Source organism: Adiantum capillus-veneris, chromosome 12 (assembly GCF_014529385.1).
Source record: "Adiantum capillus-veneris isolate H3 chromosome 12, ASM1452938v2, whole genome shotgun sequence".
Classification (NCBI taxonomy): Eukaryota; Viridiplantae; Streptophyta; class Polypodiopsida; order Polypodiales; family Pteridaceae; genus Adiantum; species Adiantum capillus-veneris.
This window is the reverse complement of record NC_140942.1, coordinates 43,477,858-43,492,602: the sequence shown is the minus strand read 5'-3', so window position 1 is coordinate 43,492,602 and position 14,745 is coordinate 43,477,858. Positions and strand designations below refer to the sequence as shown.

Sequence of the window (14,745 nt, the reverse complement as noted above, 5' to 3'; positions counted from 1 at the left end):
TCTTGAAAGAGAGTAATCGTCCGCAATTACAGCATATCTGCAAAACAACTCAAGTTAGCTCAAAAATTTCCAAGGGACATTCCGAGGGACAATCAGTTTGCTCTTTTTGTTAAGGAGTTAGCTTCTCCTTTCAGCTCTTTTGATCAAGGAGTTGGCTTCTCCTTTCGACTCTTTTGATCTAGGAGTTGGCTTCTCCTTTCGTCCAAATCGGAACTCTTGATATTCTAGCGTAGTAAAATTAGCCATCACACCCAGACCGCACTAATCTTCCACGGGTGTCTTGATATACTAAAATTACATACCCAAGTAATCTCATCCAATTAGGAATATTCAGTGGTTGGCACATCACAATGCAACACAAATGCTCACATATGCATGTTACAAGACATAGAAACATAAAGTCGCCGATGAACACTCCTCCCGCATAATCTAACAAGGTCCGGGCTGGGATATATTCAACGATTCCCTCATCACTCCTCCCGCATAACCTAAAAAGGTCCGGGCCGGGAGATATAGAGGCCTTTTACAACCAAACGCCCCCCAGACCGCAACCTGCATTGTTTGGAGGTGCTAAGAGTAACCATTGCTCAGACTTCTTAATACTCCTCCCGCATAACCATCCAGGTCAGGGCCGGGAGTCACAACAACAATTATTTTACAAGCATACAACCAAACGCTCCCCAGACATCGGCCTGCATCGTTCGGAGGTTTTCAAACATACAACGAAACGCTCCCCAGGCATTGGTCTGCGTCGTTCCGAGGTCCAAACAATACCAAAACAGTATTTCTCACTTCTCCACCCAAGAGTAAAATCACCAATCATTGAAACCAGTATTTGAAACCAGAGTCAAACAGTTCAAATCGGCACCAAAACAAGTTCAAAACAGATACCATCTATTTCAAACAATACTTTCTAGCTATAAAGAAAAACAAGTAGAGAGAGTTCATTTGAGGTTTTGTTCGGACAACCAAACTTTGAGGACGACTGGCTTGTCCTTCTGCATCACGGTGATGGTTCGGTTCCGAACCTGGAGAGTCGTATCATTCTTGTCGTGCCAAGGCATGCCCAAGAGAACGTCGCAATTGCCCAACTTCATGATGTGGAAATTAGCTTTTCCATGATAATCTTGAATAGTCACTGGAAGAGCACCAATGAGCGGTACCACTTTCTGAGTTTGTCCCGTGGCTAGCTCAGCTTCAATTTCTCCACCCTCTGCATCATAATCAAAGTGCATCTGCTTTAAAAATTCTGGATGGATGAAGTTCTCTGTAGCTCCGGGGTCAAAGAAAATAAGGGCTTTGAAGCCATTGACTTTGCCATTCGCTCAACACAATTCAGTTGTACTCTCAAGGTGTATGCCATAAATATCAAGAACTAGTCCAATAACGGGTCTAGCTCTCTTAGCATAAGGTGGCATTGGGGTTTGGTTGACCGTTGGTGCGGGCGTCGGCTCCTCTGGTCTATCAGTGCGTTTGGGACAATTAGAATGATTATGCCCTGTTTGAAAGCATCCAAAGCATCAGCCTTCTTGTAGTAAGGTGTCTCGTTGTCGAGGCGTCAAACGAAGCCTTTGCGGTTGATTTTCACAAGACTCTTGAGAATTTGTTCGTTGTTGCCGAGAGTTGTGGTTAGTGGCCGGAGATTCTTATGTGGTAAACTCTAGCTTTCCCTTCATCAGTTTGTAGCCGACCGCGGCATGGTCCATAAGTTCTTGCATGGTAGAGACTTGCTTCGATAGACAATATTCCTGCAATGGTGATGGTAGTTCAATGGTGTATCACTCGCATCGGGCCTCCAAGGGAACAGATCTAAAGAAGGACACCAGAAGGTACACGTCGAGAAACCTTTGGTTATATTCGTCCATGGTTTCGGTGGCAAGCATTTTCAAGTTGCCCCACTCTGCCAAAATCCTGACTTCAAACATAGTAGTCATGTAACTATGTGCAAAAACTGTCTTGAAAGCTTGCCAGGTCCTTGGAGCTTGCGGTTGTGTCGCAATTAAACTCCACCATTGCATAGCATTATCTTTAAGAAATCCCGCTGCTCGAGAAATCTTGGATTCTTTTGTATAGTTCCCTAAAGCATAGATGTTGTCGAATTGTTGTAGGAACTGCAATGCTTTCTTGCGGTCTTTCACCCCGGAAAAAGTGAAAAATTTGACTGTCGTACCGCCATCTTTGAAATCTTTAGGTTGGTTAGGCGCATATCCCGGGTATGGATAATAAGGGTATCCATATGGGCTCCAACCATTGTAGCCTGGTGGCAGTGGTGGTGGTGGAGGAGGTGGGGGCAAAGGCGGTTGCACTGGATCAAGGTCAGATGGCTACTCTTCTATTAAACAAGACCACTAGTTAAATGGCTGAAATTCAGGAGGCTTTTTATTTCTTCTTGGCTGATCGAGAGTATGAACGCGATATCCGAACTGCTTGGAACCATCTTTGGATGACCAAGAAGGATACAGTAGACGATTATTGCGAGAGATTCTGGAGCTCTTTTCTACCCGCCTCTTCATTTAAGAAGATCTCGTTCAAGGAACAGATTGAGCGGTTTACCTTGGGTCTTCCTACAGAGATCCGAGATCACTGCTTGGAACAAAAGTCAGCTTCCATTCAGGAGTTGATGAATCATGCGAAACAGGGTTTTGCCATTCACTCTAGCAGTCTGACCTACCCCACATATGAGATCATGACGCAAAGAGCCGAACAGAGTTCGAAAAATAAAAGTAGAAAGAGAAAGAGCAACCCAGAACAGAAAGACAAGGATGCACGACCCAAGCTTACTCCTCAAGAGAGGGCTCGCTACATAAAGGAGGGGAAGTGCTTTGGATGCAGGGAAACTTGGCATATCTCCGCAAAGTGCCCTAAAAAGGCACAGAAAGAACAAAACGACAAGGACGATGAAAGGCCTGAGAGTTCGAGAGCAGCTGAGGACCGTGGAAGAAAAGGCAAGACAAAAACAGGATTGGTTCCAGATTGCGTGGGTACCGATCCCAGCACGATGGACGAGAGTACAGAAGTTTGCCGAGCTTAGGGCTAAGTGAAAGACCAAGAAGCCCTGATCTTCTTCGATGGAGGAGCCAAGGCCAACTTCATTTCACCGGAATTGGCGGCACGGCTTGAGATCACTTCCGATCGGATGAGACCACTTGCAAAGGCAGTTCTATCGGCACCCAGCAAGGACGTAGCCATTACACCTGTCATTGGCAAACTTCTGTTGCATTGTCAGGGGTATTTGGGGCATGAGGACTTTAACATAATGCCTTTGGAAGGTTGTGATGTCCTCTTGGGAATTCCCTGGTACCACAAGAACAACGCCGTGGTCGACTATAGGGCGAGGAAAGCGACATTGACCACAAAGAAGGGCAGAACCATTGTACTCGATATAAAGCTTAAGGGCGATCTGTCCCTATTGTATCGGCTTCGGCCATTTCTAAATTAATGAAATCCAATCTGTTTGTTTACTCGATCTTTTTGAAAGAGTTGAGTGATGAGGATAGGACAAGTATGTCTGAACTTGATAAAGAACGCCAAGATTTTCTCCACGCTCATGCCAATTGGTTCTCAGAGGGCCTGCCAGGCGAGTTACCACCTGCTCATCCTGAAGATCATACCATTGATCTGATACCTGGGAGTACACCACCGAACCGGCCACCTTACCGTGTGAGTCGAGCCCAGAACGAAGAAATTATGAACCAAGTGAAAGACCTCTTTGAAAAGGGTCTTGTCCAACCTAGTACTTCAACGTATTGCTCTCCAGTGTTGTTGGTTTTGAAGAAAGACGGATCTTGGAGAATGTGCATCGATTATAGAGCTCAATAAAATCACCATCAAGAACAAATTTTCGATTCCTAGGATCGATGATATAAGCGACAGATTACAGGGATCCTTGTGTTTTAGCAGAATTGATTTGAAGAGTGGATATCATCAAATCCGAATTGCGTCGAGAGACGTCTACAAGACAGCCTTTCGGACGACTTTTGGGTTATTTGAGTTTTTGGTGATGCTGTTTGGCCTAACCAATGCTCCTGCGACATTTAACCGGATGATGGACAGGATTTTTAAAGAGTACAGGCTATTCGTTGGCACTTTCTTTGGCGACATCATTGTTTTCTCCAAGGATGAGGCAAAACATAGAGAACATCTGCTTCAAGTCTTTCAGGCATTACGAGATCACAAGTTGGTGATTAATGCAAAGAAAAGTGAATTTTTCCTACCAGAGATAACACTTTTTGGGACACATTGTGTCAACAGCAGGAGTGCAGATGGATCCGGCCAAGATAGAGACTATCCGTGATTGGCCCGATTTGAAGTGTCCATGAAGTTGGAAGCTTCTTGAGATTGCGTTCGTACTACAGACGGTTCATTAGAAAGTTTGCAGAGGTTGCTTCCCCTTTGCATGTTTTGACACAGAAAGGAGTCCCTTTCTCGTGGGGACCCACAAAGGTTACTGCCTTTTAGACATTGAAAGAAAAATTGACTACAGGACCAGTTTTGACTTTGCCCGGACTTGCAGAGATCATTTGAAGTGTATTGTGATGTTTGTGGTCGTAGTCTAGGTCTGGTCTTAATGCAAGAAGGCCATGTCATTGCTTACGAGAGCTGATTGTTCTCAAGGCCGGAATTGACAGCACAGATTTATGAGAAAGAGCTTTTGGCAGTTATACATGCTCTTACTCAGTGGCGGCACTACCTACTCGGAGCGGACTTTACTGTCTTCACAGACCATCAGAGTTTACGCTACTTCTTGTCACAGAAGCAGCTATCGCAAAAGCAGATGCGGTGGACGAACACATCGTCACAATTTCACTTCCAGATTCTCCATGTGCAGGGACAGAAGAATTTGGTGGCAGATGCTTTGTCTTGGAAGCCGTTGGTTCTGGCTATTACCGCGATACACCATAGGAGCTTCAAGGATATAATCGACCAGTATGCCACGGATACGGGATGGGGAGACAGTAGCGGGATATTCCATCCGGGATGGCTACTTGATGGGGAAAACTATGTTGTGTGTACACAGCCGTTGAGGGAAAAGGTTATGACATAATGCCACTCTCCACCTTTTACGGGTCACCGCGGCATTGCTACCACCTTGAAAGGGGTAGAGAGATACTTCTTTTGGCCGAGACTCAAGAAGGATGTGGACGAGTTTGTGCGTAGTTGCTTGGTATGCCAGAAGGTCAAGTTTGACAGGCATAAAACCACATGGATTGTTACAGCCTTTGCCCATACCCACCCGCCCATGGGAAAGTATTGCAATGGATTTCATTTTTTATCCCCCGAGAACACAGAGTGGTCACGATGGTATTTGGACTGTTATTGACAGATTTAGCAAGCACGCTCATTTCATTCCAGTGAAGAAAACAGTCAACCGGATCACTTAGCGAGACTGTTTGTGGCCCAGATTTTCATATTACATGGCATGCCCGAGACGATTGTCTCCGACAAGGACCCCAGATTCACGAGTTTGTTTTGGAAGGCGATTTGGGAGAACATTGACGAGCAACATTGGCACGCGGTTGCAGTTCTCATCATCTTTCCACCCGCAGACTGACGGGCAATCTAAGATTGCCAATTCAATGGTTTTAGATTTATTGAAGTCTTATATCTCGGATCAGAAGACTCAATGGGAAAAGTATCTACCTTTGGTGGAATTTGCCTACAATAACACGATACACTCTTCGACGGGGAAGGCGCCATTTGAGATTATTGAAGGTGTTGTGAAGGTTCCACCCTTCCTAAGCACGAAAGATAAGATTTTCGAAGCTGATGAGGACACACGCCACTTAGACACGGCTTTTGCCAATGTCCGCGAGGCTTTGCAGAAATCTCAGGAAAAACAGAAAAAGGCAAGAGATCGCCATCGTCGCGATTTGAAATTGAAGGAGGATTGTTGGGTGCTCTTACATTTTGAGAAGGAACGCCTGAGAAAGAAAAAGGGAAAGGAGAGGCTTTTTCCAAAGCTTAGTATGAGATACTACGGACCTTTCCAAATCTTCGAAAAGATCAATGATGTCTCCTTCCGACAGAAACTGCCTGACGCTTGGAGGATTCATAATGCATTTCATGTGAGGCTCTTGAAACCTTATAAAGGTGATGTGCCCAAAGATGGGGAGCCTGATGAGCAATTCGAAGAAGACAACGAGGAGATCCTTGTTCCTGAACAGATATTTACACATAAGGACAGAAAGAATAAGGATAAAGTGAGAAGGCGGTTCTTGGTTAAATTCAAGAACTATCCTGCATTGGATGCGAAGTGGATGGAGGAGGAGGACCTAGCAGATACTCCTCAGATTGTAAAACTTTACCTTGAAGCTTTTGCTTTAGCATAGTCTACTCCAAATGAAACCCCGAATTCAACTTGGCCGGAGATCTAGTGCAGTGGGTTGAGGGGAGTTACTCCGCTCCTTTGTCACATGCCTTGATTTTAGAATACTAGAGTCACTGATGTCTCTTTGAGCTTCAGGGATACTGAGAGCTGACAGTATTCTGTTGTATGACTTTATGAAATGGAATTCCAGATAATATGAAACTGATTTGTTCTTGACTTGTTAAAGTGCAGAATTGATAGACAAAATGCCTGCAACATTTTGGTATGAATGATCTCGAATAGACATGGTTGCAATAGGAGTTAGTCAATCGGGTATCTATTAGGTCCTGAGTGGATCTAGATGCGATTGCTAACCGCATTGCCGATAAGTCATGGTCTAATATCCGAATGAATGTGAATGTGATTTGTCATGTGATGTCCTTTGATGTCCTGTGATGTGACTGTCGATTGGTACATGTGCTAGATGTGTGTTCCTAGTGCGTCGGTACTAACTGTCAGTGTTTGCTAAGGCAGTTTATGGCTTCTTTGTTTTGCAGGCGTAATCGAGGGCGATTACAATGCTTTCAATAGGGGGGTATGTCAGAAACTGGGGACATGGCTGCCCAATACACACACACACACACACACCCCGGGCTAGGACCCCTTTGGCGGGCTGAAATGGTGATGTGGCTGCTGACCGGGCTGGCTACGGCGTAAATTGCAGAAAAAGCTTCCATGTGGCACTGCGTACGGACGTCCGCGTTTTACAGAAAGCTGGGGGCAGCTTTTGCGTGGAAAATCTACGCCAGCTTTTGGACATTGCTTTTGCTGCTTTATTGGCTAACTAGGAGAAGCTCTTGCTTTATTTTATTAAAGCCTAAGAGAGAGCAAGAGCCTTTGCTTTATTTTTATGAAGACTTTTAGAAACCCAAGCTTTTGACTTTTCCCAGCTTTTGGGGCTTGCTTTTAGCATCCCTTGTAATCTTTAAATATGTAGGCACGGCCTCACAACTCAGAGCATCTGGACGCAAAGTCTAAGTGTGAGCGCCTGCCCGCACTCTTGTACTTTGAACACAGATTAATACAAAAAGAAATACCGAAAGGGGCACCAGTCTTTGGGGCCAATATCTCTAGGCACGGAACTCCGCCGGGCCAGTGTCGAATCAATTGTGAACTATGAACTGTATGAAGTGATTATTTGTGGTGTCGTGGTAGATTCTCGACTTGGAGTGTCCAAGTCTGTTACACCTTGACGCCCCTTTCATTATTTCATTATATTGCTTGAGCTCAGTACAACGCCATTACTCCATCCTTTGCACCTCTACGCCAGTGTTAGACTTACACCACTCTACTGCTTCACAGGTCTAGGGCATACATGTACAGCTAGTATGTCTCCGGGCTAGCCACCCATAGTCTAGGTTGTACTAGGGCCGGCCGCCCGAGTTTGGGGCCGCCCGTCCACTTTGTCCGAGTGCCCTCATATATTTCCATATATCATTTTTCTATTGGGTCGTGGAGATTTTTATCAAGCCTTGCCCTACCTCTCCTTGGGCACCTATTTATAGGGCCAAGGGGGTACCCACTTCCATCACATATTGATTGTACTGAGAGTCTTCTGCTCATGGTAGTCATGGGGGGCTGATCACCCCCTCTTCCTACACATAGCATTTTGGTGCCTTCTCTCTCTCTCTCTCTCCCTCTCTCTCTCTCTCTCTCTCTCTCTCTCTCTCTCACGCGCACTCTCACATGGTATCAGCAGTTTCAGGCTCTCCATGGGACCAATGTTTCACCATCGGCATGAGGTTTTCCTCCCAAGGGATTAGATCAGCCACCAATCTAGCTTTTGAGGCCTAGCGCTGGCCTGTTGGCAACTTTCCGTCGCGGGAAACTCCTTCTACGGGCCTAGCGTTTTTCAGCCTTCTAGCGTTTTTGGATCTGGCTGCCATTTTGCTACTTCAAGACATGATCAACATCTCCCCTTGCAGGCGCCACCCCCCTTGCAGCAAAAACGCCCCAGATCAGCACCAGATCTTCCTATCGTTTTTAGGCCAGATCTGCGGTTTTGGGACAGCTTGCATTTTTTGGACCTTGCTGCGTTTACAACAGAGGAGGGGAGCGTTGGGCCTTGCCCTCTATATATCTTGGCTTGGCAGCCGGTGCCTTGCCGGCCCGTATCCTCTCCATTTCCACCAGATTTCAGCCATATACCACTGCTATTTTCTCTGTTTCCAGCGCACTTGGGGTTGTGCTAGGGATTCACCATCCTCCTCGTACCGTCTGCACCGCTCCGGACCATGCTGGGAGCATACGAGCACGCTGAAAATCGTTGGACGGCAACGTTTTCATCACCTCACAATTGTGTTTTTGAGTGGGCAACCTCTTCGCTTGTTTTTTTCATAGAGGATGAAGTCACCTCCTGCCAGACACCATCGGTGGTGGTCCGTGCAGTCTCTCAACGATTGTTGCAGTACACGGTATCTTCAACATCGACTTGATCATCTACAGACGTACGATCCTTGGGAGATCCATTCATTCCAGCCATCATTTGGCGGTTGCACACTCCAGAGGGGGTGGTGACTTGTGGTTTGCTACGGACACAATTATGCACTCATCAGAGGAGTTCACACAAGATATGGCCATGCTCAATGCATATGGGATTCAGACATTCCCAGAGAAGACACCACCATCTTGGGTGGACAGTCACATGCCACTTGACCTCAACACGTTAGATCACTTGCTTACACAGGAACATCTACATGGACTTAGGGAGAGGATCTTGGATCTCTTCTTGGACAGGCTCATTGCTTGGATCTTTAAACTGGAGTGGGACTTCAGTCTTTGGACTCTCTTGGAGAGTTTACCCACGAGATGCGGGAGATCAAGCATCCCGCGACTACATCCGGAGTCACCCGGAGCTTGGCTTGGACGGTAGTGCAGTTGCTCTTCTACATTCCTATATCCGCAGTCACCCGGAGCTTGGCTTGGATGGTAGTGCAGTTGCTCTTCTACACTCCTGATCACCCGAGATCGGCACCTGCAAGTCCTCATGGAACTTGATCTGTCCAAGGATCTTCTGAAGAAGATTCTCATTCAACTCGATGATGCATCCAATTTTCTCCAACCGGTGTGCTACAAGCACAAACCTGATTCTTGCTTTCATTGTGGGCTCGAAGATCGCGTAATCAAGGATTGTCCCAGCAAGAAAGGCATGAAGGCAACCACTGAGTCTCAACTCCCCCCCCAAGATCGTCAAGATGGTAAGCCTCCAACAAACACTCGAAACCCACTCAACTGACAAGGTGCCCGGGCCCGTCCTCCCAAGAGCTCCTCTTCCAAAAAACATAAGGAGGAGGTTAACTCTTTTTCCCTTCTTGCCTCATTGAATAAAGAAGATAATGGCATCAAGAATTGGAGGTGCAAGTCAATGCATTGGACAAAGTGGACAAACCTTTTGAATATCCCTCCAATCGCCCTTAGAGCCCATGGTGGAGTAGCTATACCTATAGAAGCTTCTAGACATAACACCAAGTCTACCAAATAGGATTTTCTCATTGTATCCAAGGCTTTCACGCCTTTCATATGGATGTTCTTTTTCTTTGATACAGTTTCGCCCGGGGGGGGGGGGGGGGGTTTCAGCCAATCCTTTTGCCACGTTACAGATTCATGGGTGCGTAATAAAATACAGCGTATATTTGCAGAGCTTTGGCAAAATTTGTTTCCCTGGTTTACCCTGTACTCAGTCATGGTTGCGCGCGCTCAAAGGATCTCTCTCTCTCTCTCTCTCTCTCTCTCTCTCTCTCTCTCTCTCTACCTTGAGCCGAGCTGTGGACGGTCGGAGACACCGGATCCGCTCGTTCCATGACCTTCGCGCGCTTTTCAGGCAGGAAGTGGATCGGTGAATCTGTGTGAGTGGTTTCTATTATGTTGAGTTCTTAGATTTGGAACTCGACCTCAGGCGGGGGAAATTGAACAAAGCGTGAGCGACGTGAGAAAAGCGAGACACCAAAATCGAAACCGTCATGTGTCCGAGTTTACTTTTCAACATTTTGGTTTAGTTTCTATGTTTTTCTATTCCCCCTTTAGACAACCAAATGCTTGCATGCATTGGATAGTGTAAGCCTCTCACTATACCTGTTTGGGTTCAAATCCCACTTGCATCCCCTCGGGATTGAGCCAAATGCCATCTTCCTTGTGAACGTAGCCCTGTGCAAGCCTAATCAGCCATTTTTGGCATAGTTGTCTTTGAAGGGTAGCATTTAGAGAGAGAAGACAAGGGATAATTTGGACAAGGGTAGTTATCTTAACAACTTCAAGAAGCGTGCGAAAGCGCTCGTAACAAAAGTGGAGTGATTGTGTACCTTTTGCATCACAATAGTGTGCAACATCTCTTCTTGAAGTTTTTCCCAAACCCCTTAAGCAATGTGTTAGTGTATCTTTCCTTTATTGGCTTTATCTCCTTTTAAAGTGGCTTCAAAAGTCGTATGAGCCTTGCAAAAGCACAATAGTTTTATATTAGGTGTTGTTCATTATTGTGCATGGGATGCATCAAAAAAATAAAAATCCATACCGCATATGATGTGGAGTTCGCATGGCTTCCTCCACTTTTAAGGAATCACGTAGTAGAGAACGTGTCCCCCCCCCCCCCCCCCCCCCCTTTTATCGTGCCTAGTGTTGGAGCCAAACTTATGCTTCTCCTCCATTCTTGGAGGAATTCTTTTAAAAAGGACGACTACAATTGCACAAGGAGGATTTGATTACCTCAAAGTGTGCAAAGCCTCCTAATGGTTCTCATTTGTCACGGATGACATGCCGTAGGAAAGCTATTGGATGTACTTCAAAACGTTATCCACAAGTTTACCCAGCATAATATCTTGTTCAAGCAACCCATGTCTCAAAATCTCATCATGGATTTTCTTTCAGTTGTTGAAGGTTCCAATAATAGCAGAGACTTTGAGGATGCACATTAGGTTAGAGGGCTTCAAGTGCGGGTGAACAGGGTTCGGCTTTTTGCTCCAAATCTCCCAACCACTTAGATAAATGATCCCTAAAGATCTCCTTCTATCGACACTCCAAGTCATCCCTTGCAAATTATTGGTAATCCAACACTCAATTGTTGATACATGCATGTATATTGTTGCATATGCCGACAATGTCCACATGTGTGTGGGTTAAGGTCCTTGCTTTGCATCATAGGGATGGCCATATATTCAAGACAAGAGGAAGGACACCTCTTTGTGAGGAAAACAAGTGTGTCACTAATTTTAAGTGTATTTACACACATCACTACCATAATATGATAATAAATCCCCCCTAGGAGTAATGTGGTGAACATGAGCTAACATTCACGTATAGGGAACTACCAGATCCTATACGATCAATCCACAAAGCAGAGTGAGCCCAAAGCTTTGCGAAAGTCTTCAAACTTCTAATGAGGTGGATCCTTTGCAAAAAGATCAGCAAGGTTGTCGTGCATAAGCACATAAGCCAAGTTGACCTTTCTTATAGAGAGTCTCTCCCTGACATTCTCTTATATACCTTGATGTGCTTTATGTAAGCATGGAGTAGCAGGTTCCTTACAACTATCAAAGCACTCAAACTGTCAGTGAAGATCGTGGTGGTAGAGTGATGACCACCACCCAAGTTAGTAAATGGCATTTGAGTCAAACGTAATGAACAATAGCTGTGGAAGGTGTATGTACTCAATGAGTTGGTCCTGCAACTAGACGTGACCATTGTAGGTTGCTTCTTGCTCAGCAAAGGTATGCATGAGCTACCGAGCATGAAACAAAAACCACTAGTAGACACTAGTGTCTAATAGCGACTAGCCCAGCTCGAGTTTAAAAAAGCATGTAGATTTGGCAGCAATGATCCCCCTTTCAAGATAAAACAACCCAAGATATATAATTCCACTCAAGTAGCAAAAGGTCCACTTCACTACCTTCAAATGCGTAGACCCCTTGGGCTATGTATAAAGATAATCACTTGTAAGACTACATGTTAATATATCTGACTTTGTATCATAAGTCAGGCAACTAACAACGTGTTGATAAAGAATGACCTCAGAATAGTCTCAAGCGTCATCAAGATTAAGCTCCAAACCTATCTCCAGGAGTAGGCTTCCAATTTTCAAGGCCAAATATCAATGTAATTTGTTTGCTACAAAGAAATACCTCCATCAACATTTATGCAATGTGCCTCAATTGAACGATTTAAAAACCACGTGCAGCCAAGGAAGCATGAATATGCGCATACCAAGTATTTGAAGCTTGCTTCCTACCATACAAAGTCTTCTTAAGCCAGCACGCCTTGTTTTTGTTCTCTTTTTGAATAAAACCACGAGGTCACACTATATATGCATCCTCATGCAAATAACCATTCAAATATGGAGTCTTTATGTCCAAGTAGTATACATTCCAACCATTATGAGTTGCCAATGTACAAATGTTATGAATGGTTGTCATGCCAAGGGTAGGACTATAGGAGGGCACAACCCAGCTGATACACATGCAATACAGGGGCTATATATAGCTAAGAGCCAGAGGACCAAGGGCCTATATATAGGTATGGTTGGGTGGTTATTGGCATGTCTATCTTCCCTCTGGCCTTTCACTGGTATCAAAGCTCAGGGATGGAGGGGGGAAGGAGAAGGCTTGCATGTTTTTGCATGGCAAGTGCATGATCTCTCTCTCTCTCTCTCTCTCTCTCTCTCTCTCTCTCTCTCTCTCTCTCTCTCTCTCTCTCTCATTCAAGCTTGGCTGCCATGGCGTGGGCAAGGTCCTGGAAGGAGGAAGAGGATAGGGCTGCAGGAGCAGTCCCTTCCATGGCAGACTCAAGCTTGCATGATCGAGCACATGGGCAAGGTTCCTTAGGTGGAAGACAAAGGCAAGCTCTGAGCGTGGGTAAGCACCCTTACACACAAGGGATGGTCGAAATCGACCTCTGCGAGACTGCGAGCTCTTAAGCTCGGCCATATCATGGCGGCCTGCTGAGAAAAATCCGTCAAAGGCTCGATGAGCAGTAAGGACCGTCGCGTGGATTTTGTGCCCTGCGCAGTCGTCTGCAGATTACCGCCATCGCTGGTGTGTTTTTTCCGTTCATTTCTTTTCACATTGGGCACCCTAAGGGTGCCCCAAGGCCACCCTTGGGGATCGCTCCCACAGAATCGGCCACACACGTCCGCAGCCAGCAGTCCGGGTCGCATGCATGGCCAGTGCAAGTCGTACATATGCAGAGCTAAGCAAGTTATGGTATGACCAAGCTTTGGACGGCGTAGTAAACTTGTACAAGGCGTCATACATGGGCATGTCAGGCAAACCTTGGCAATTTTTGAAGATCGATGTACTTGGCACGATAGCACGGCTATATTGGCCAATCTACAGGTGATTAGAGGACCGCGAGAAGGCGGCATGCACAACATGCACTCAACTGTGGCCATGAAAAGACCTGCACATCCAGATTAGCTTAAACACGAAGTGCAAGGCATTTAACAAAGGCGTCCAAGATGTCCAAGATGTGCTCAACTTGAACCAAACCAGTACAGCACGGCTGTTGATCTATTGGCTTCAACCTAACAATGGATTTAAGGGAAGCAAGGCTTCCGGTTATCCGCCATCGCCAACGAGGTGAAGCTATGACTTTCAAGACAATCGCTTCATGTCTGACAGAATTTTTCAATATAGACGTCTTTGATGGCCAGTAAGTACCATGAATTGGAGATTAATGTTAATCATTCATTAAGGGGAGCTTGTTCCAAGGGATATTTGTTAAGGATAACTATCATGGTTTTCAAGCAAGGAATGTGGCATATTAGTCCAGGAAAGGCCCGTGGCATGTAAGGCAAAGCTATTTGGCAAGGCCAACCCTTAACTATAATTGCATGCCGCTTTCAAGAAAGTTTTCTCGGGCATGGCTCCTATGCAAGTTGTTTGCTATTGATGCGGTCAGGCAAGGACAACACCTCGTGTTACCTAGCAAAGAGGGGAAGCAAGGCTTTCAGGAGCACGGATCTAAGCATTGGATATATAATCACTTCAACGGTGTTGTAGCTTGCTAGGGAGCAGGCAACATAAGTATACAAAGCAATGGTAAACACATTGACATCCACAGTTATGAGTTGAATCCAATGCAATCACCAAACATATAGCATAGCAGTTTTTGATGTTCAAAATATGCTATCAGCATACAAACTTGGGAGTCTTTGCAATGTTTGCATGTTTTCTCACTTGAGATCGGATTAAACCAAGCCAAGAAGGCATGTGCAGGACATCCGACAGCTCTACAGTCCTTCGCATATATGGCTATGAGCCGGATTCAAGCGCATTATCAGAAAGTGGGCGACAAAGTTATCCCATTTCATTTTTTGTTTATGTTTACTTTTCATTTTGGACAAGATCTCTCTGCTGTGCAAAGCAAAGTTTGGGCAGACTCCATACGAAGCC

The 14,745-nt window shown here is 45.5% G+C and overlaps 1 protein-coding gene across 5 annotated transcripts in view; it reads right to left on the bottom strand.

The window, feature by feature from the left end:
* Positions 1-10,303, bottom strand: part of MIA40 (Cox19-like CHCH family protein) — a 48,590-nt gene extending 38,287 nt beyond the window's left edge. For 2 of the 5 annotated variants that reach the window (XM_086525111.1, XM_086525109.1), the window contains exon 1: positions 10,119-10,303. In XM_086525111.1, coding sequence (XP_086381237.1) covers positions 10,119-10,167 — 49 coding nt within the window. In that variant the 5' untranslated portion in view covers positions 10,168-10,303. The remainder of the gene's footprint in view (positions 1-10,118) is intronic. The other 3 variants (XM_086525110.1, XM_086525112.1, XM_086525108.1) reach the window with 3 other exon arrangements.
* Positions 10,304-14,745: the final 4,442 nt, after the last annotated feature.